Source organism: Pan troglodytes, chromosome 15 (genome assembly GCF_028858775.2).
Source record: "Pan troglodytes isolate AG18354 chromosome 15, NHGRI_mPanTro3-v2.0_pri, whole genome shotgun sequence".
NCBI lineage: Eukaryota > Metazoa > Chordata > Mammalia > Primates > Hominidae > Pan > Pan troglodytes.
In genome coordinates, this window is record NC_072413.2 from 19,578,146 (window position 1) to 19,600,442 (window position 22,297).

Below are 22,297 nucleotides of genomic sequence, written 5' to 3' on the forward strand. Positions count from 1 at the left end.
GTAAACGTAGATTCAAGAAGCTGAGGAAACTCTTGACAGATGAACCCAAAGAAATCCAGAACAAGGACATCATAATCAAACTTTTGAAAACTAAGGACAAAGAAAACATCTTGAAATCAGCCAAAGGTGCATTACCTATAAGGGGACAACAATCCATTTATTTTTATTTTTATTTAATTTTATTATTTTTTAAATTCAAATACCAACTCGAAGCAGAGGGGAACAACAATTCAAATGTCATGAGAAATCACAGAGGCCAGAAGGAAGTGGCACACTTTTCAAGTGCTGAGAGAATAGTCAACCCAACATTTTACGTGCATAAAATATCCTTCAGGATGGAAATTCAGTGACACACATTTTCTCTTTCTCTCTTTCCTTTCTTTTTTTTTTCCTTTTTCTTCTCCTTCCTTCCTTTCTTTCTGGTTTTCTTCTTTCCTTTCTTTTTCCTTCCTTCCTTCTTTTCTTTCTCTTTCTCCTTCCTTCCTTCTTCTCTTCTTTTTCTTTCTTCTTTCTTTCTCTTTCATGTTCTTTTCTTTTTTTTTTTTTTTGCAGGGTCTCAATCTGTTGTCCAGGCTGGAGTGAAGTGGTGCAGTCAGAGCTCACTGCAGCTTTATCCTCCCAGGCTTAACTGATCCTCCCACTTCAGCCTCATGAGTACCTGGTACTACAGGCGTGTGCCATCATACCCAGCTAATTTGGTACAGGGTCTCACCATGTTGCCCAGGCTGGTCTTGAACTCCTGGGCTCAAGCGATCTGCTCACCTCGGCTTCTCTAAGTGCTGGGATTACAAGTGTGAGCCACTGCATCTGGCCAAGACATTTTCAAATAAAGGAAAATTAAGAACTTTTGCCAGCCAATCTATCCTTTAAAATGGCCGAAGGAAGCTTTCGAAACAGATGGAAAATGATAAAAGAAGGAATCTTTAAATAGCAGTAATGAGAAAAGAACAATGGAAAGGGTAAAAACATGGTTAACAACAACAAAAAAATTATCTTCTTGGTTTTTAAAAAGATTACATTTGACGGCAGTATTACAGGTAGTCAGGCATGAGTGGCACAGGAGAGGACTGACTCTCCCTGCACCCATTAGAAATGTCTGGTGATGGTTCGGCAGTTACCACATTGCCTCTCTAAAAATGATAATGTGGCAGGGCCAGGGAGAGGCCATTTCCTGATGGTCCACACCTGTTAATTGAATGCAGGTTCCAGGGAGAAGCAACTTCCTGGTCATGGATGTTAAGAGACAAAAATGGTGAAGTATGATTTTCTGGGGACGCACCACCAGAAAAAGGAAGAAAGCCTCAGATTGGGCATGCATATAACTCCCTAAACACACTGAACAGGCTCGGTTCCAAAGGGTAAGGAAAGCACTGGGCATGCGGAAAGCCCACCCTATGGGAAGAATCATGGGAAAGAGGCAAACTTACGAAAGTCCTAGGATCACGGCTAAACAGGGCATTTGACCTTCTCTATTAAACTTCATGTGCCTGCTTTTTTTTTTTATTCCAAGCGCACCTTCCTTTCTTTCCTATTCTAAGGCCTTTTTAAATAAACTTCCATTCCTGCTCTGGAACTTGCCATGGACCCATACAGATAGGCTGCCGGTACCTTGGGGTAACTCAGATCTCTGCCACTGCTAACAGTAGAAGCAAAAATCATAAAATTATTTAATGAGGTTCTCTAATAGGTAGAGGAAATATTTAATACAATTGTATTATGAATGGGGAGGGTAAGGTATATAAATAAGGTAAATTTTCTACATTTCACTTGACATGGTAAAACAATAGTAGTATACTGTAATCCATTTTGTATGTATAAGGCAACACCTAGAGCAACCACTCAAAACAACTATAAAAAGAGATACCCTCAAAAACACTGTAAAATACTACCCACAGAGTGAAAATGCAATCCACAAAATGGGAAAAAATATTTGCAAGTCATATATCTCATAAGAAATTGCTATCCAGACTATATAAATAACTGCTACAATTCAACAACATTAAAACAAACAACCTGATTTTGAAATGGGCAAAGAACTTGAATTAACAAACATTGCACCAAAGAAGATATACAAATGGTCAATAAGCACATGAAAAGATGCTCAACATCATTAATAATTAGGTAAATGCAAATCAAAGCCACATTGAGATACCACTTCACACTCATTAGGATGCTATTATAAAACAAACAGGGCCGGACATGGTGGCTCACGCCTCTAATCCTAGCACTTTGGGAGGCCGAGGTGGGCAGATGACCTGAGGTCAGGAGTTCAAGACCAACCTGGGCAATGTAGGGAGACCCCATCTCTTAAAAAGAAAGAGAAAAGAAAAAAAAAAAAAAAAAAGCTGGGCACGGTGGCTCATGCCTGTAATCCCAGCACTTTGGGAGGCTGAGGTGGGTGGATCACCTGAGGTCAGGAGTTCAAGACCAGCCTGGCCAACATGGTGAAACCCCATCTCTACTAAAAATACAAAAATTTGCTGGGCATGGTGGCGGGTGCCTGTAATCCCAGCTACTTGGGAGGCTGAGGCAGGTGAATCGCTTGAGCCCAGGAATCGAAGATTGCAGTGAGCCGAGATCATGCCACTGTACTCCAGTAAAAAGAGTGGTAGAAGAAACAGTAAAACCAGTAAAAGGGTTCAGTAAGGTTGCGGGATACAAGATCAACATATAAAAATGAATTATATTTCTTTTCTTTTTTTTTTTGAGACAGGTTCTTGCTTTGTTGCCCAGGCTGAAGTGCAGTTGTATGATCTCAGCTCACTACAACTTCTGCAACCCAAACTCAAAGGAGACTTTCACCTCAGCCTCCCAAGTAGATGGAACTGCAGGCATGTGCCACCACATCTGGCTAATTTTTGTATTCTTTGTAGAGACGGAGTTTCACAATGTTGCTCAGGCTGGTCTCAATGAATTATATTTCTATAGACCAGTAATAAACATGGAGAAGATGAAATTAAAACACAATATCATTTGCAAACATTAAAAAAATACTTAAATACTTAGGTGTAAATCTCACAAAACCTGTACAGGATCTGTATGCTCAAAACTACAAACCAATGATAAAATAAATCAAAGATCAAAATAAATGGAAAGACATACCATGTTCATGGATTGGAGGACTAAGCATGGCAAACATGTTCAATTCTCCCAAATTAATATACAGATCTAACATATTTCCTATTATAATGAAACCATCATTGCGAAATTATAACTAAGACAGTGAAAGAGATCTGACCTAACCTCCATCTTGCTTCTAACCTCTAAGCTGCTCTTGTTCATTCCTGACAGTAGGCCAAACTAAGTTTGGGAGGAACTTAATGTACAGTCTATAGTTTGAAACAAACATAATAACAGCCCTTTCCCAAAACAAACCCCCTTCTTGCCTGAGGACTAGACTGCCTTTGTAGGACCAACAAATTAGCCAAAAGATCAGAAATTATGGTTTAGGATTCATGCAGCTAGAGGCTACAAGATTCTGACCCTTCCCAAGTTGATCCAGTGGATAACAACACTATTATAAAACCTAAGATAAGTACTTGAAATATTTTGCAAATCCTGTACTCAGTGAATCAACTGATACCACCCAGATCAATAAACGGGCTCACTTGGTTTTGTGGCCCCTACCCAGGAACTGACTCAGCACAAGAGGATGGATAGCTTTGACTCCCTATTATTTCATCTCTGGCCAATCAGAACTCCCTGTCTGAACTCAGACTCACTTTCTCCCTACCCACCAAATTATCCTTAAAAACTTCAATCCCCAAATTCTCAGGGAGACTGATGAGTAATAAAACTCCAGTGTGCATTACTCTTTCTCTATTGCAATTCCCATCTTGATAAATCGGCTCCATCTAGGCAGCGGGCAAGATGAACCTGTGGGGCTGTTTACAACCTAGTCAATATTTTTAGAAATAGACAAGCTTATTCTAAAATTCATATGGAGGCCAGGCACGGTGGCTCACGCCTGTAATCGCCACACTTTGGGAGGCCGAGGCGGGTAGATCACGAAGTCAGGAGAGCGAGCATCCTGGCAAACACAGTGAAACCCCGTCTCTACTAAAAATACACACACACACACACACAAAAAAAGTTAGCCGGGCGTGGTGGCGGGCGCCTGTAGTCCCAGCTACTTGGGAGGCTGAGGCAGGAGAATGGTGTGAATCCAGGAGGCGGAGCTTGCAGTGAGCCGAGACTGTGCCACTGCACTCCAGCCTGGGCGATGGAGTGAGACTCCGCCTCAAAAAAATAAAATAAAATAGGCCAGTTGTGGTGGCTCACGCCTGTAATCCCAGCACTTTGGGAGGCTGAGGTGGGTGGATCACCTGGGGTCAGGAGTTCAAGACCAGCCTGGCCAACATGGTGAAACCCAGTCTCTACTTAAAATACAAAAATTAGCTGGGCATGGTGGCAGGTGCCTGTAATCCCAGCTACTTGGGAGGCTGAGGCAAGAGAATTGCTTGAACCCAAGAGGCGGAGGTTGCAGTGAGCCGAGATCGTGCCATTGCACTCCAGCCTGGGGGACAAGAGTGAGATTTTGTCTGAAGAAAGAAGAAAGAAAGGAAGGAAGGAAGGAAAACTGGACTTCATAAAAATTAAAAACTTTTGCTCTGCAAAAGGCTCTGTTAAGATGAAAAGATAAGTTACAGACTGGGAGAAAATATTTGCAAATCACATGGCAAAGGACTTTAATCTAGAATATATGAAGAATTCTCAAAACACAATGGTTAAAAACAATCCAATTATAAAATGGGCAAGAGGCATGCAGATACATTTCACCAAAGATGACATATGGATGGCAAATAAGCACATGAAAACATGTTAAACATCATTAGCCATTAGGGAAATGCAAACAAATGAAAACCAGTATTAATACATCTCTGATAGAACAGTGAAAATAAAAACTAGTGCTAATCCTATATCCTGGCAAAAATGCAGAGGAACTGCATCTCTTATTGTTGGTAGGAATGTAAAGTGAGATAGCAACTCTGGGAAATAGTTTGGCAGTTTCTTATAAAACTAAACATATACTTACCATATTATCCACCATCACACTCCAGGACAATTATCCCAGAGAAATGGAAACTTATATGCACAAAAACTTATACACAAATGTTCATAGCAGCTTTATTTTTAATAGCCCAAAACTAGAAACAACCCAATGTCCTACAATAGATGAGTGAGCAGTTAGACAAACTGGTACATCCACAGCAATCTTTTAAAAAATGAAAAACTATCAGTACATATAATAAAACTTGGATGGAATTCAAGAGCATCATACTGTGGAGGGGAAACCCATTCTCAGAAAGTTAACATATGCTACGTTTGTATCACATATATTATGCCATTCATAACTTCTTGAAATGACAAAATTACAGTGAAGATTAGTGATTTCCAGGGGTTAGGGAAGGTGGTGAAAGGATGGGTGATAAGGTGTGACAATAAGTGGGTAGTACAAGGGTTCCTTTGTGGCAACGGAACAATTCTGTATATTATGGTGGTGGTTAAAGTGCACAACTACACACATACATACACACACACACACACGAACTGGTGTAATCTGAATAAGACCTGGAGTTTAGCTAATAGTAATGTGCCAGTCAGTGTTGGTTTCTTAGTTTTGACAAAGTTACCATAACATAAGGGGGAAACTGGATGAAGGGTATATAAGGAACTCTGTACTGTCTTTGTAACTTTTCTGTAAATCTAACATTCCAACATAAAAACATTTATTTTATAAAAGCAAAGAAAAAATGTTAATATGACACTATTACACATCAACCAGAATAGATGAAATTACAGTGAAAATAGCAGGTAGGTAACATGAGGCAATACTCTTATTTTCCAGTAATTTCCTTTTTAAGCTTTATACCCAGCAGAAATACATATGTTCAACAAGACAATTCTAGAATGTTCATAGCAGCTTTATTCATAATAGCCCAAACTGGAAACAGCCCAAATGCATAGTAACAGAATGAGTAATTTATACAATTCAATACTGTATACAACAGTATGAATGAACGAACTACAACATGCAACAATACAGATGAGTTGTATAGACATACTGTTGAGTCAAAGAAGCCAGACACAAGAGTACATAATATATTATTTCATTTATTTGAAGTTGAAAAACAGGCAAAATAAATCTATGCTGTTGAATTAATAGACCATTCTTGTGATAGTGGTATAGTAACTGGAAGAGAACATGCATGGGGCTTCTGGAGTACTGGTGATGTTCCAACTCTTAATTTCATACTAGTTTTTGCATGTATTCACGGTGTGAAAAATCACACCTGTACACAATTTGTGTGATTTTCTGTATGTAAATTATACTTCAATAAAAAATTTACCAAAAAGCAAATAAACAGCAAGTGAGATATCACTACACACGTATTAAAAAGCCTAAAATTAAAAGAGAAATCAATCAATACCAAGTGCCAGCAAGGACGTGGAGCAACAGAAATGTTCATTTACAGATAGTGAGAATATAAATTAGTATAATCACTTTAGAAAAATGGTTGGCAGCCTCTATATCTAAAGGTGAATATGCACATATTCTATGAACCAGCAATTCCACCCCATTACATACCCATCACAAATGTACACATGCGTGTTCTCAAAGGACATGTACAGGAATGTTCATAGTAGTATTATCCCAAACTGAAAATAATCCAAACGTCTCTCAGTGCTGTTGGAGCTTATTAAAGTCAATTACAGCTCAGAATTGCAGTGAAGTTAACTTCCTTGGGGGCATCCCTCAATCAATTGAAAACAGGAGCCAGCGGATAAATATTTCAGCCTCCTGTTCAGTCAGACAATTCTGGGAAGCATTATATATCCAACCTCCGTAATACCTTTCTATTGATTTTTCTTCTGTCTCTCTACCATCTTTCCCACTCCTGCATCCTGGAGCCAAACGCCAAATAAACTACTGCACTCAAGTTTTTTTTCTCTGAAGATCTGCTCTCAGGGAAGCCCAAACTTCCATGATTCCATTTATAGATGGCTTCAAAACAAGTAAAACCTATCTATGGTGATACAAGTCAGAAGAGTGGCTAGGATAACCAGTGGTGGTAATGATGGCAGAGAGATTTCTGGAGTGCTGGTTATGTTCCACATCCTGATCAGAGTGGTGTTTCAACTGGCATGTTTACTTTGTAAATCTTCACCAAGCTGTATGCTTAAGATGTGTCCATTTTATAGTATATAAGTGTTTTAACTTTAAAAATTAAGGAATGTAGGTGTTAAGTGGTACAAGAGATTCCCACTAAGAAAAAAGTGGGCTTTGTAAGGGAAACTGAACTTAAAGGTATTGAAAAACAGATGAACAGCCGGGCACAGTGGCTCACGCCTGTAATCCCAGCACTTTGGAAGGCCAAGGCGGGCGGATCACAAGGTCACAAGTTCATGACCAGCCTGACCAACATGGTGAAACACCGTCTCTACTAAAAATAACAACAACAAAAAAGCCGGTCGAGGTGGCAGGCGCCTGTAATCCCAGCTACTCAGGAGGCTGAGGCAGAATTACTTGAACCTGGGAGGCGGAGGTTGCAGTAAGCCAAGACCATGCCACTGGACTCCAGCCTGGGCAACAGAGCGAGACTCAAAAAAAAACGGACACACCCAACTTTTTGGATAATGCCCCTCTCTCATCCTTGGCATGAGATTACGAATTACTGAGGGATTTGTTGGAGACTGACAGTAGGAGAGGAATGTGAACTATTACAGTGAAAGCTGGACTAGTAAAACTTACCCATAAGAATGCACCCATTTGAGACAGGCACAAGACATTACAACGCTCCTCTAGGTGTGTGTTGAATAGTTAGTTCTTCAGCTTTGCTTTGCATTTCTGCTGTTTGCAAGACTGCCTCACAGAGGGTCAATCCTTCCCTTTTTCCTCTCCGTTTTCTATTTATTCATTCAACATATATTTGTCTAGACACTGTGCTAACCACTAGGAATATATTAATCACAAGTAATAGATGTGGTCCCTGCTCTTGAGTTTCATTCTAATTTTTTTAAAAACCCACATTAATAATCACACATATCAATGAGTATGACTGTAGTGCTACGAAGAAGAGATTCCTGGTTTTGACAGCCTATCGGCCTGGTTAAGAAAGAAAGGGTAGGCTTTCTGGAGGAAGTGACACAAGTTGAAATCTGAAGGATGAAGAGAAGTTAACTAGGGAACCAAATAGGTGGGGAGCATGACTAGTAAGAGGAACAAAGTCCAATGTGGTTGGAACAGAGAAAGTAAGGGGACATATAGTAGAGGCTGGACAGATCAGCAAGGGTCAGGCTATCTCTGGCCTTGTGGACTGTGTTAAAAAGTTTTGTCATTATCGTAAGGGCAAGTAATGCCAGAAATGGTTTTAAGTTGAGAAGTGCCCTAATTATATGTGTGTTTTGAAAAAAACCCAATATGGCTGTTGTATGAACAAGTGATTGGAAAGAGATAAAAGTGGATGAAGGGTAGACAGGAGGATACTGCAGTAAGCCAGGAGCAAGGTGATGGAAGCTTGGATTGGCATGGTAGCTGTCAAGATGGAGAGAAGTAAAACTATTCAAAAGATATTTAGAAGGCACATGGGCACTAACAGTAGCTATAAAATATGTTCCATCTTTATTTCTAAACAGAACAAATAGACTAATGCATTTACATCCGATACAGGAGTATGCACGTTCTTAACCTTGGCTATTAGTCTTGAGTAGCACATTTCTTCCTAGGGAAAAAGTTATGTGACCAGATTGTACCTTAATTGTGGGTGGGATATTCAGAAGCTGCTAAGTATGAATGTGCTCAAGAAGAGAACTGAGAATTGCCTTCAAGTTGCAAAAGAAAGGGGGACAAGGCTATGGAACCACCAATGAAGTATTAACACCCAAAAGGCATTTAAAGAAAGAGAAAATAGACAAGTGTACAAACAGAAGGGCAAGCAAGAGGCTGCTATCTGTGTGGGACAAGTTTAAATAGGACTATTCAGATAAACCAAAGCTAGGACAATGCTTCTCAAGACCTACAGAGATTTCTGGAAAATAAGCCATCAAGACATTTGAATGAAGACTACACACTCCTCAGGAAGTGAGAAGCTCTTGAGGAAAGATGTCCTTACACATTCAGGTGAGTGCTTAAAACAAAGCAGCATATACTTCACTGAGGAGTACTGCCATATTTCTGATCCCCATGCTGGGGGAGTTGGTGAGGGAACAGTAGGGCCATTATGTTGCAGGGGCAATTGTATTCCCAGGTGAGAGGGGATAAAAGAGCAAACACTAAGGCTGTCTCCAGAGGTGCTTGGCTAACAGTGAGAAGATAAAGCTGCTTTGATTTCCCCTGGGGAACTAGATTCTACCAAGGGCTACTCCTGCTGCTCAAGGCAAAGAGCTGGGTCGCCACTCAAAGGAAAAATACTGAGGGTCAGTCCAGGATGGGGACAATGGCAGGGCAGATCACAGCATTTCCAGCACGTATGAAAACAACTGTTTAGGCTGCTTTCATACTGCTGTATAAAACCTCCCCAAGACTGGGTAATTTATAAAGGATCTTGTTTGACAGTTCTGCATGGCTGGGGAGGCCTCAGGAAACTTGAAATCATGGCAGAAAATGAAGCAGGCACGTTTTACGTGGCAGCAGGTGAGACAGGGTTTGTGTAGGACGCAAAGGGGGAAGAGCCCCTCATAAAGCCATCAGATCTCATGAGAACTCTCACAATAACAGCATAGGGGAAACTGCCCCCATGATCCAGTCACCTCCCACTGAGTCCCTCCCTCAACATGGGGACGGGGATTATGAGGATTACAATTACAGATGAGATTTGGGTGGAGAAACAGCCAAACCATACCAACAATTTTGTCAACCAGACCCCAGTGGCACCTGGGACCTTGGGACTGACCAAGCTGGTGCTACAGAAGCTTTTATGGAGAGTGGATATAAAGTTCTGGGGGAAAGCTAAGTTTGGGGGGATGAGTAAACTAACGAGAATAATATTGTAGATCTGGGCAAAGTTGGGCTGGCAGCTAGCTCTAGCTGGTTATTTAGCAGACTACCCTGTGGTTTGAGGTAATTTCCCCCAGGAGGGACAATGGGGACGACTTTGAAGTATCCTTAAAACAGGGAGGGACAATAAATGCAGCAGACACCAAGACATTATGGTCCATAGAAAGGTTAAGCCTGGATGGAAACTAGTAAAGTTGTTAACCAACGACCACACTAGAAATGGAGTCTGAGTCATTGAACTTGACGGGTGGATTCTTGGATCAAGAATTTTGGGGAGGGAAGGCTATGTCCCAAATTCACTGCAACTTCATTATTGTGGCTTGTGAGGGTCTGCAAAAGTGACTGAATCTTTGTCACTGGACCTCTTTCACATTAATGTCCCTGTGGGAAAGACCAAGTCTTTCTTTAGAACTCGTGCAATGTCACTGCCAGGTGCTTGTAATAGTCCATGGCAGGCATCAACAGTAGAAACTTGGCTAGACGCAGTGGCTCACACCTGTAATACCAGCACTTTGGGAGGCTGAGGTGGCCAGAGATCAAGACCAGCCTGACCAACACGCGAAACCCCATCTCTACAAAAAACACAAAAAAATTAGCCAGGTGTGGTGTCGAGTGCTACTCACGAGGCTGAGGCAGGAGAACCACTTGAACCTGAGAGCAGGGGTTGCAGTGAGTTGAGATTGCGCCATTGCACTCCAGCCTGGGTGTTAGAGTGAGACTCTTGTCTCCAAAGAGTAGAAACTGAGGTTTTTCCAAGATATTTGGAAAAGTTTGTCTTCTGGGCCAGAAGAAATGGTTTAAAATACACATTGTGGGTGGGAGAAGCTGTATTTTCTCTATGTTCCTGCTTCACTTCTAAAGCCTAACAAAGTTGCATGAAATGGCAGACTTTCAGCTGTTAGCCAGGCACTTCTCAATATGCTCTTGAAACTATTCAATCTATGAAACGACTCTAGCCCTCATTAATAGAATGAAGAGAAAAATGGTATGGGGATATTTTTCCCCTTTTGTTAACTTAGAGAAGTTGCTAGGATCCTAGTCTCTTACCTCTATTTAGGAAATAGTTTATTCAATTTCTAGGACTACAGACTACAGTTCAAAGACACCATTTCCTCTGCCAAGGTCCAAAGCCCATGGAGTTAAGTCAGAACATAGATCAAATTTTTGGCTCTACCATTTGAATAACCATAGGGCTTTGAACAAGGCAATCTCTCTGAAGCTCCTTGAAGCACAGAAATTACTTGCATACGTACGTAATAGAACTGTTGTTTGAGAAACAACAGTCTATGTCAATTAAACGCTGGCCTAACAGGCTGCACACATACAAAGCCTTCATAAATTATTCAACTTCCCACACTATTGAAATTTACCACAACCACCACCCCATCATACTCTTTTACCCATAACACTAATCTCTTCCCTGGGCATGAAGCAACTGATTGACAAGATGGGTTCCTATTTAACAATAGTTTATTCTGTAAGAGGCACTGCTATATGAAGGTGTGAGCAACATGGATTAAGCCTGCAATATCGTCCCATTGAAGATGCCCTCACTAGGGAAATCTTCAATATTAAAGCCTAAGGTCTAGGAAAGAAAACATCAATGAACTCAGGACACACAAAATCTTGGAGTCACATTTGTTCATGTACGTTTGAGTTAGTAACCACTAGCAGTACTTGTCTGGAAACTTCTCAATATTCTACAGCACTTAACTATCCAATAAAGTAGTCTCACGTCACACGTCTCTAAATAAAAATTTAAATCTAACTCTTCACACTAGCCACATCTCAAGGCTCAGTAAAGTCACCAGTTGTTATACTGGTCAATGCATCATAAAACACTTCCATCGCCACGAAGTTTTACTGACAGTACTATAGCTTTAACAGCTCACTATAACATGCGTTGATAACAAGGAATTTTTTCCCTTCCCTAACCACCAGATGACTCTTTGGGTGCCTCCTTTACTCTGGGGCCTAGACTTTAATGAGGGTACACCTTGGCCCTTTTAGCTGCCTTCAGTTCTTTGATGAAAACATACCACTCACACATCCTCTTACTGCACTTAATTCTGACATATACAGTCATCCCTCTACTAAACTTATTGGCCAGCCACCCAGCCACCGTTTCTTGAAACCCCTGTGTCCTTTCCTAATCCTCACCCCTCTTTATCACACAGGGTTTTTTGTTTTGTTTTGCCTTTGGTGAGTGGCTCACAATTTGGGCCAAAAATTGGAATTATGGCAACTTAAAAAACATTGAAGAGTCCCAACCCCAGAGATTTAGTAGGCCTGGAGCACACACCTGGACATCAGAATTTAAAAGCCCATCCCCCTGCTCCCAGGAAATTTTAATGCACATTGAAAGTTGAAACCTATTAAACTCCACAAATTTGGTAATGTAATAATCCAAAAGCCACAATTTTCCTGGACTTCTTAAAGTCTTGTAGGAGTTATTTTTGCAAATGCAAATTTGTCAGAGCTTCAGGGCCATGTTTCTCCAAACTTTTATTTCTGAGTGCCACTTGAAAAAAACAATCCAAACATGCTTTCCCCTTCCTATCTGCATTTATCTTGGGTTCTAACTCCTTCCTACTAATCCCTTTGTCATTTGCATTCACCCCCTTACACTGTTCTCCCCTTCCTCTTACTATGCTTTGTAGTTCTACTCACAAAGGGCGTTAACTCCAATAAAGAAGCCCTGCTTTTCAAAATTGAGATTTAACTTGAAAGTTACTAATGCAAACACAAATTCTGCAGTTTTCTACTTTATTTACTTCCCGTCTCCTAACACTTGGAAAGCTTTTGTCTGGTCAGGTATGTCTACCTTCTTTTACTCTGCAGTTCAACTGGCTACATTTTTACTTTATACCAAGTTCTCTCCAAACACTAGAATTCTCCAACAGAGTGCTCCTTCTTAGTGTGAATGAGGTACTCAGACCATAATCCACATATTATATGTAACTCATTTACTGGTCAATCATTTCTACATCATATGTTTACTACTGTCGACTGGTTTTCTGGTCAGGGTACTTTTTCTTGGATGCTTCTAAATTCCTATGAAATGCATTTTTTTGGTCAATGTGATGTGAACTAGGGTCCAGAAACTGAAACTCCATTTGACATCAGTGTAGCTGAATTCCCCTAATAAATAAAAAGGTCAACTGTCAGTAGGAATAAGTATGTTTTCTGGTTTTCCCCTGAAATAAAATTGGTCAGTCAATGCTGACAGGCCAGGCATATGTTCCTGAGCTGATCACATTAAATATACACGATTTCTCTGTCCTGCGACTACTTCCAAAAGCACATTGTTTCATCAAGGTTATCTCAAAACACTAGTACTTGCATATAGTGTATCATCTGCTCTACTTCTGTACTTTCTATATTATACACTGGGTTTTGCTTCCCCTAACACTTGAATAAAACATACTGCCAAGTTATAGTAGATTCATATGTTGACACTTCATGGTTATCTTATGGCTTAAATGATGGTTACGTCTATTGTACTATTACATTCTTCCCAATCCTAATTTGACACCTGTTCATTTCCTTCCAATTTACCACCTTTTTGTTCCCATTTACATTATTTTCCTTTTCTATCACACCCGGTTCCCTCTGAAAAAGAGGCTTTAAACCACGTAAGTAATAGGTACTAATCACACAATCTTTGCATGTTGGGGTAATATTAACATCAGAAGTGAAAGAGCCCTCCTTTTGAGAATCCCAAATTTAGCATCCATTCCCACCTGACAGCTTCCAGTTAGCTCATCCCACTGAGACAGCAGCAATTTATTAATTACCCTAGAGGAAGTTTCCCAATTATACGTTATGCAGCAGCACCAGAAAAAAATGTTACTAAGGATTTTTTATCTACCTCCTCTCCTGCTTTCTAACCCTGAAATGAAAACTGCATTCTTGAATGATTGCAGGACATTTTCTTAGATTTCATGGCATATTGAGAAACTTGTGTTCCGAATTTTATCCCAAATTAAAATGTTTTTACTTTTAAATCTTACTTCCACTACTGCAGTGTAATCAGACTATCAATCTGAAATCCCTCAATTATTAAATCAGAAATCACTCAATTATTACCGTCAGATCTAACCCCTTTACCTGCACTGCCATGCCTACTATTCTGAATTTCTATTGAGCCAACTCAATTCTTACTTTGCAGGGCCCAGGGTTAAGTAATGTCACACTGACTATAAGCATATCATCTGATAAATGGCCTTTAAAAACACTAGCCCCTTTCCCAAAAAGCCTGTACTTATCTGCATTAGATCAGATTTTTAAAAGCCTTTTACCATGTGGTATTTCAATCCTGGTCTCTTTACTTTCCTACAGTTTTGGCCTAGGGAACCTAAATGTCAAAGTACTCAATGAGTACACCTGTGATTATAGAAAACCTAGAGTACTGTTGTCTTAAACGCGAGGAAGTTTAAGCCACAGTAGCGTAGCGTAGCCTAAAACCAACAGCGTGAAATGACTTCCCCAACAACACAAACTAGACATGTCAGTATTCCAACAACCCTACCATATGTGTGTATAGATTTTCAATCTGTGATCATGCTCTACGGCTATTTGCAAAAGTAACTGCAGCTAATTAAAAGTAATGGCAAAAGCCACAATTACTTTTGCACCAACCTAATATTAAAAAGCGCTCTCCACAGCTTCATTCAATATCTGCTTTCCTAGAATAAAATGTATAGTTGGCCCTCCATGTTCATGGGTTCTGCACATGCATATTCAGCCAACTATAGATCGAAAATACTAGCAAAGAAAAAAAAACTAAAAAAAGTTAACAAAAATATAAATAAAAAAAGTAGTTACAACTATTTACATACCATTTACATTTTATCAGGTATTTTAATGTAGAGATGATTTAAAATATACAGGAGAATATGCATAGGTTACATATAAATACTATGCCATTTTATGTAAGGGACTTGAGCATCTGCAGATTGTGGTGTTCACAGCTAAACAGACTGCTCTGTGCAGGGAAAGAGGCCCTACAGTGAAGGGAAAAGTAGACACTTGATTGTGGACTAATTTGTTCAGTATTTCCCAAAAACTTACAGCTAACAACATAATATTAAACAGGTTTTATTAGCATCTTATACATCTGACACTCTCTCCTAAGCATCCAGTTTATTTTCTAGTCACGGGTTACTTACTAAAAGTCTGTGTAACATGAGCTCACATCAGATTAGAAAACATCAAGTGGGTAGTATTTTTGACCGAATTAACATACAAAAGAAATTGCCTATATCATGTATATGGGCTCCAAGGGTAGTTCATACTTCAGCCTCTTCATTCTTTTCTGCTTTTGTCACCTGTTACAGAAAATGATCTATAAAATCCTCATAAATAAGACATGAGTTTTGCCCGTAATGAGTAGGATGAAAAAAGGCCAGTGCCGCATGCTATGAAACAATAGCAACTTTACAGGGGAATCCAAGGTTTGTGTGCACAAAAATTATAAGCGGCATTTTCTGCTATGCTGGAAAAACTGAAGTATAAAACACAAATGAACTAAGCCTTTCAAGGATGAGGTATCACCAACACTGGTAGCTGTTTAATATATTCATCTTACAACTGGATGCTAAAAATGCAATCACTGTAATTAATAAAGTTGAGGAAAACACAAAGATTAGCTAACAGGGGTAAAAGATCATTTAGAGTAAAGTAAATGTGTAACATTCTCTATGTTCTCAATCACCTGGGAAGGCAGTGTATGGAATATCAGGAAGTAAGAGTTTTCTTGTTTTCAGGAACATAGAGGTATATACACTTCAGAATTCAGAAGGTAACTGGGGCTATAAATAGTAATTAAAAGAACAAAATAGAAGCAGGGGGGTTCCATTATGCAGCTGTTGCAATTTTCCTGAAATCTTGATGTTTTTGAGCCTCTCCTATTTAAGGACAAAACCATTTAGCACAAAACACAAACCTCAAAAAGGGTGCCAGCTGGACCACAAAGCACTGATGAAAAGGCAGAGAGGATATACTTCCCAAACTTTCATTAGGATGTAAAAGCCATTTTGAAAAAGTCTCCACTCTATGTCAAGTTGACTCCTCAATGCAACATGCATCTCAATGAAATATAATTTGAGTAGTGTTGTGTTGGTATGCATCATGATTATGACTCCAAGAAAAATATATCTAGTGCATTCTAGAGGTTTTGTGGAGGACGCTGTAAAACAAAGTTTGAAGTAAACAATAATAAAATACAAAAATAAAAAACCAGGGTTTTTTTTTTCTCCAAATTCCTGGTTTAATAAGGACTTGTTTATTTTGAGGAAAAAAGGTCCCAAACATCAGGCTGTTCACAAAAATAACCCACAGTATCAACTTTAGAAAACAAATCTTAAGACTATAACACTAATTATTTTTCTAGAGGATGCATTTGACATGCCAACTCTCATTCACAAAAATACATTGTTACATTTGTGTTGAACTGCCCCACACAGCACACTAATGTGAGGGTGTAACACACATACTTCTAACTCAAAGCTGCTTTCAAGAGCTACTCAACTAAATGAGATTGCCTTTGCAGTTAGGGAAGCAACTACTGAACTTATGTATGAATGAAAAGAACTGTACTCCCTGCATAACAAGAGATTATTTTGGAGACAGTTGATAAAAACCATACATCCTTTTTATTGTTAAGTCATAAAGAGGTATCAAAATTAAAAGCAAAAATTACAGGGTAAGACTTAACAAAACTACTAGGAGCGTCAAAGGAAGTGAAAATGGGACTAGGCGCGGGGCAATATGAATTAATGAACATGGGAAGGACAAGGATGGGGAGAACAGTGAGCATGTGCTGAAGATACTAGGGGAGAGGATCTGGTGAAAAATTTGATCTTAGACAAGCGCCTAGGTAAAGAAATAATGGGATAAGATTTCTAAACCCCACTATGTGCTTAAGAGTCATCCTCGCCATTGGCGCTGTCTCTGTCATCCTCTCCTTCCTCAGCCTCTTTTTCATCATCCTTGATCAACTCCAGCTGTGAGAAACAGACACAAACAGGATGGAGTTAGAGGCACTCCATGTGTCCCTGAGCCCCCCTCCACCACCTTTTTCTTTCCTTTCCCGTGGTTTTCACCTGGTCATCCCCCCGATCTTCATTATCATCATCATCCAGTAGGTCCCCCTCCTCAGCAGAGTCATCTGCACCCCCCTCAGACTCCATCTTCACATTAGTCTCATCTTTCTTCACGGAGCTGCTGCTCTGCTCCTCTTCTGACTTATCATTCTTCATCTCTACTGCGGATGAGAAGGACAAGTCTGTCTAGGGGCAGTAATGTCCACAGGACGTAGACAATCCCCACTAAGGATCACAGAACTGCAGTACAAATCTAAATCCTCCCACACAAATACCCTTCCCAATTCACACTCCCCAAGTTTCATATTACATTGCTTTATACTCCACTATTCCAACATGTACTTTCAAGTGCCTTATGTAACTAACCCAACTGTATACCCAGGGCAAGCAGAAAACCCACTTACCTGCTTGTTTGCTCTGTTCCTTTTCAATTTTTTCCAGGTTTTCCAGGAGAGAATCCACTTTTTGTTTTATCTGGGTCAGCTCCTTCTTAATGGCCTGAAGGTCATCTCCTTTCACTTTAATATAAACAAAATACTAGATTAAAATCAAATGTACCGAAGATATGAGTTAGCAAATACACTGCCACCAGACTACATCAGGAGCTCACAGGAGATACCCAGGGAGAAACAGCCAGTACAGATTTCTCAGTAATAAAGGCCCTTGGTTCTATTATAAAGCACTTTCTGTAATGGTTTTTAATGTCTTTTAGATCAGGGCTGTCGCTATGTTGACCAGGCCTGAGGACAGTGACTATTCACACGTATGATCACAGTGAACTTAAACTCCTGGCCTCATGAAATCCTCCCACTACAGCCTAGATCCCCAGGGTCTTAGCCTCCCCCTAAGCATCTGGGGCTACAGGCACGCACCACTGCATCAGACCTTCTGTAATGTTTTACTGCCTTCCATATTTCCAGTTACAGGAGGAGTTCAATATAGAAAAGTTAAAAAAAAAATCAACATACTGAACACTGCCTGAATTTTAGTTTTTAAATAACACAAAAAAATCTCAGGAACTTAACACGCACCTCAACTACATAAAGTCAAATGACATTTTTTAAATTACCTAGCTGCTGCAGTCTAGAATTGGCCACTCAATCACAATCTTGTCTCCTCTATTATTTTGGATTTTTTTTTTTCTTGAGATGGAGTTTTGCTCGTCACCCAGGCTGGAGTGCAATGGCATGATCTCGGCTCACTGCAACCTCCGCCTCCTGGGTAAAAGCGATTCTCCTGCCTCAGCCTCCCAATTAGCTGGGATTACATGCATGCACCACCATCCCCGGCAAATTTTTTGTATTTTCGGTAGAGATGGGGTTCCTCCATGTTGGACAGGCTGGTCTTGAACTCCTGACCTCAGATGATCCACCCGCTGGGCCTCCCAAAGTGCTGGGATTACAGGCATGAGCCACCACACACCCAGCCTCTTCCATTATTTTGAATACACAAAGTCATGTGGCACAAAAATATTGTAACTGCATTAGCTTCCCTATTTCAAAACACAAGAGATACCAAAATCACAAAATGAAATAATACATACACTTTCCAGACTTGGAAGATCCCCGCTGTCCACTCTTAGAATTGAAGCCACTTTTGCCCCTTCGTGAAGTGTTTCCTGATACACGCTGACGTTTCGAGGGCACGACAGCCCGAGCAATAGGAGGAGGAGGAGGTACACGTGCTGGGTAACTGTACATCCTATTGGATAAGAGGAAAATGGAATTCATTCAAACCTAACATTAACTCAGCACAATTCAACAGACCTTATGATAAATAATAAGTGAATATTGTCTCTAGTCGTTTCCTTTTATTAGATTTCATTAAGAAGGCCAGCAAAAACCTCCACAGTGGGGTTTAGAAATCTTATCCCATTATTTCTTTACCTAGGCACATAAAATAGTTGTAATACTGTAGCAACTTTTCCTCAGGAAAATAATACATATATCAAATTATATGGTTGGCTGGCCTTTGGCACTGGATATAAATGATTCCTCTGTACTAGTGTCAGTATTAACAGGGCATTTATTATAATGAATAGCCTTTGGATCTTATTATTTTCAAATATACATTACAATAAACAATTCACATAAGGTCAAATACTCTTTAAAATGTTCCAATTAAAAGGGTATATAAACAGTGGTATATGGCATTAGCGAAATCTCTGATTCTTTTCACCCACAGAAGCACACGAATTATTACAACTAGTGATATAAGATTGAACCATATAAAATTTCAGATCTATAAAATCAGGGCAATTTCATGTAACCGAGGGAATCATAGCAAAATGTGTTGGCTGTGTATAAATACTACTGATAAAAAATACCTCATATAAAAACAGGCAGTATCATTTCTAACTAAATTTACGCTTAATTCCAACAGGGCAGAGACCACTGTCTATCTTGTTCACTACTCACCTGTGTCTAAATTCACTGGCCAGTACACACTTAGCACTCAATAAACACTGGTTGCTCAACTAATTGCTGTTTCTATTAGAAATCTTAATTTCAAATGTCTTAAACTTAGTATCCTAGTGATTGATAAAGATACACCAAAGCAGTGGCTTGGTACACTTACATTTGTAAAGAGAAAATTCAAAACAGAACAAAATACTTCTTACATGGACATCAGTTCTAAACTTTCTACATTCCACATTGTCATTTCCATATAAGAACCTATGGCAACATATGAAAAGGTCTTCAATTCTACAAGCTTTTCAAAATGCAACTAACTTAATGCAAAGGCCCAGGTACTCTATAAAAATACACCTACCAACTGTTCTAACTCCAAATATTTCTTAAAAAACAAATGTGATAGTCAAGAACTTTAAAAATATTATTAATCACCTTTGTCATGATTGTCCCTCTTATATATATACAATAGTGGCAAGTTATTCTGAGTTGTAATATCTCCAATCTTCCTGTAGTGAAAACATTTACAAGATCTCATTGCTAATTCTCTCCTCTGTTAACTTAAAAGTGTTTCCACACTATTTCAATAAAGCAATGTTTAATCTTGTCCCAGGAGTGGCTATGGACAGGAACATTTTCCTAAATTAAAAGAGCAAGGAAAGCTGAGATGGAAAGACAGGTTGAGCCCAGGAGGTGAGAGAACCATGACTGCACCACTGCACTCATGCGGAACAGAGCAACACTGTCTCAAAAAAAAAAAGAAAACAGAAAAAAGTTTGCATTTCCCCTAAGTATGGTTAATCTCTTAGTTTAATCCATTCATGGGAATTAATGCAAAGAAAAAGATACTGAGTAACTTTTTATTATCACTACTTTCCCATTTTGACATAAAGCTTTTGGTCTTTTTGACCAAAATCTTGCAAAGTATAATGATACAGAAACTATAAAATATCAGTGTTCAGAAGCTCATATCCTTTGTGAGAGATGGTAACACTTGCACAAACACAAATTGCTTAACGACAATTTCTGGAGGTGAATCAAAATAAGTTATCCATATCCATGAGCATTAAACTGAGCTTAAGCCTCAGTCCAATGGAAATAAATATCTAATCTACCTCCTAAGCCACAAACCTTCACCGGCACCCGTATCTAAACCAATGAGCTAGCTAGCTAGTTCTGTACTATCACTGGAATTTCTTTTTAAAACCTACTATTTCGTCTGACCACAGCCAAAATAAAGCAAGTAATACAGTTTTGTTTTGAATCTATGTAACAGTCTCATGAACACAATTAGGAGTCAAATTCTCTACTTTTCTGAAGAAAAATATTTCAAAATATTTCAGCCGGTTAAGGCTGTTAGTTACACAGAATGCTGCTCAGGCAGAAATGGACTCTCATTCACATCTGAGGAAGTAGTCCTTGCCTTGAAAAATGTTGAGGACGGTAAGTGTGAAAATAGAAAAAAAACATACATAGTGTGACAACCTTTAAGTTAAAAGGGATATATATTAAGAAGCTCGGTATGACTACTTCAAGTACCAGCTAAAAATTAAGCGGAAATTCTCACTATGAGAAAGCTATACAATAGATGAGGCAACAATAGCTGATTACTTACTGATTAAGGCTAGGCTGTTTAAAATCTTTTACCAGGGGAACAAGGACTAAACCCTAGGAGAATTGTAACTGCACCCATAATCAAACTTGATGGTGTTGGTATAAAATCTAGTCAGATTAAGAAATTAAAACACTCTAGAGACATTAATCACCTGAACAGATTTAAGACAAAATACACCAGCCAGGTGTGGAGGCTCATGCCTGTAATCCCAACATTTTGGGAGGCGGAGGCAGGTGGATCATGAGGTTAGGAGTTGAGACCAGCCTGACCAACATGGGGAAACCCCGTGTATACTAAAAATACAAAAATTAGCCGGGCATGGTGGCACACGCCTGTAATTCCAGCTACTCAGGAGGGCTGAGGCAGAAGAATTGCTTGAATCTGGAAGGCAGAGGTTGCAGTGAGCTGAGATCATTCCACTGTACTCCAGCCTCAGTGACAGAGCAAGACTCCGTCTTAAAAAAAAAAAAACAAAAGGAAGAAAGAAAAGGAAAAGAAAAAAAAAAAAAACAACAAAACACACCAGCTGGATGCAGTGGCACACCTGTAATCCCAGCTACGCAGGAGGCTGAGGCACGAGAGTTGCTTGAACCCAGGAAGGAAGCGGGGGTTGCAGACAGCCATTGCACTCCAGCCTGGGCGACAGAGTAAAAACTTTTGTCTCCTCCACCACCAAAAAAAAAAAAAAAAAAGACAAAGAATGTCTACCCCAATTCCAAAGTAAAAGCATTACAAGACATGTACTAAGAAGAGGTTTTCAAAGGGAAGCTTCTTAAATGGAAATTCTGACCATAAGACATTAGCTGCAAACAGTGACATTTCCTGGGTCTCAAAAAACCTAGTAATACATGTCAACACTACACCAGAGTAGACGTTAATCTATTAATAATAAAGCTATCATTTGGTACATGGACCATTTAATGGACCACAGCTGATTCTCATCTTAAAAATGTGAACAGATTGAAATAATCTGTTTTGCCGGACAGGGTGGCTCACACCTGTAATCCCAGCACTTTGGGAGGCTAAGGCGAGCGGCTCATTTGAGGCCAGGACATGGAGACGGGCCTGACCAACATGGTGAAACCCAGTGTCTACTAAAAATAGAAAAAATTAGCCAGGTGTGGTGGAACATTCCTATAATCTCAGGTACTCCGGGGGCTGAGGGACA

The 22,297-nt window shown here is 39.6% G+C and overlaps 1 protein-coding gene across 17 annotated transcripts in view; it reads right to left on the reverse strand.

Moving 5' to 3' along the window:
- Positions 1 to 16,243: 16,243 nt before the first annotated feature.
- HNRNPC (heterogeneous nuclear ribonucleoprotein C) overlaps positions 16,244 to 22,297 on the reverse strand; it is a 60,092-nt gene continuing 54,038 nt past the window's right edge. For 16 of the 17 annotated variants that reach the window (XM_054665734.2, XM_009427373.4, XM_024348580.3 and 13 more), the window contains 4 exons: positions 18,647 to 18,804; positions 17,508 to 17,621; positions 17,104 to 17,264; positions 16,244 to 17,004 (listed from right to left, as the gene is read on the reverse strand). In XM_054665734.2, coding sequence (XP_054521709.1) covers positions 16,921 to 17,004; positions 17,104 to 17,264; positions 17,508 to 17,621; positions 18,647 to 18,804 — 517 coding nt within the window. In that variant the 3' untranslated portion in view covers positions 16,244 to 16,920. 17 annotated transcript variants of the gene reach the window in all.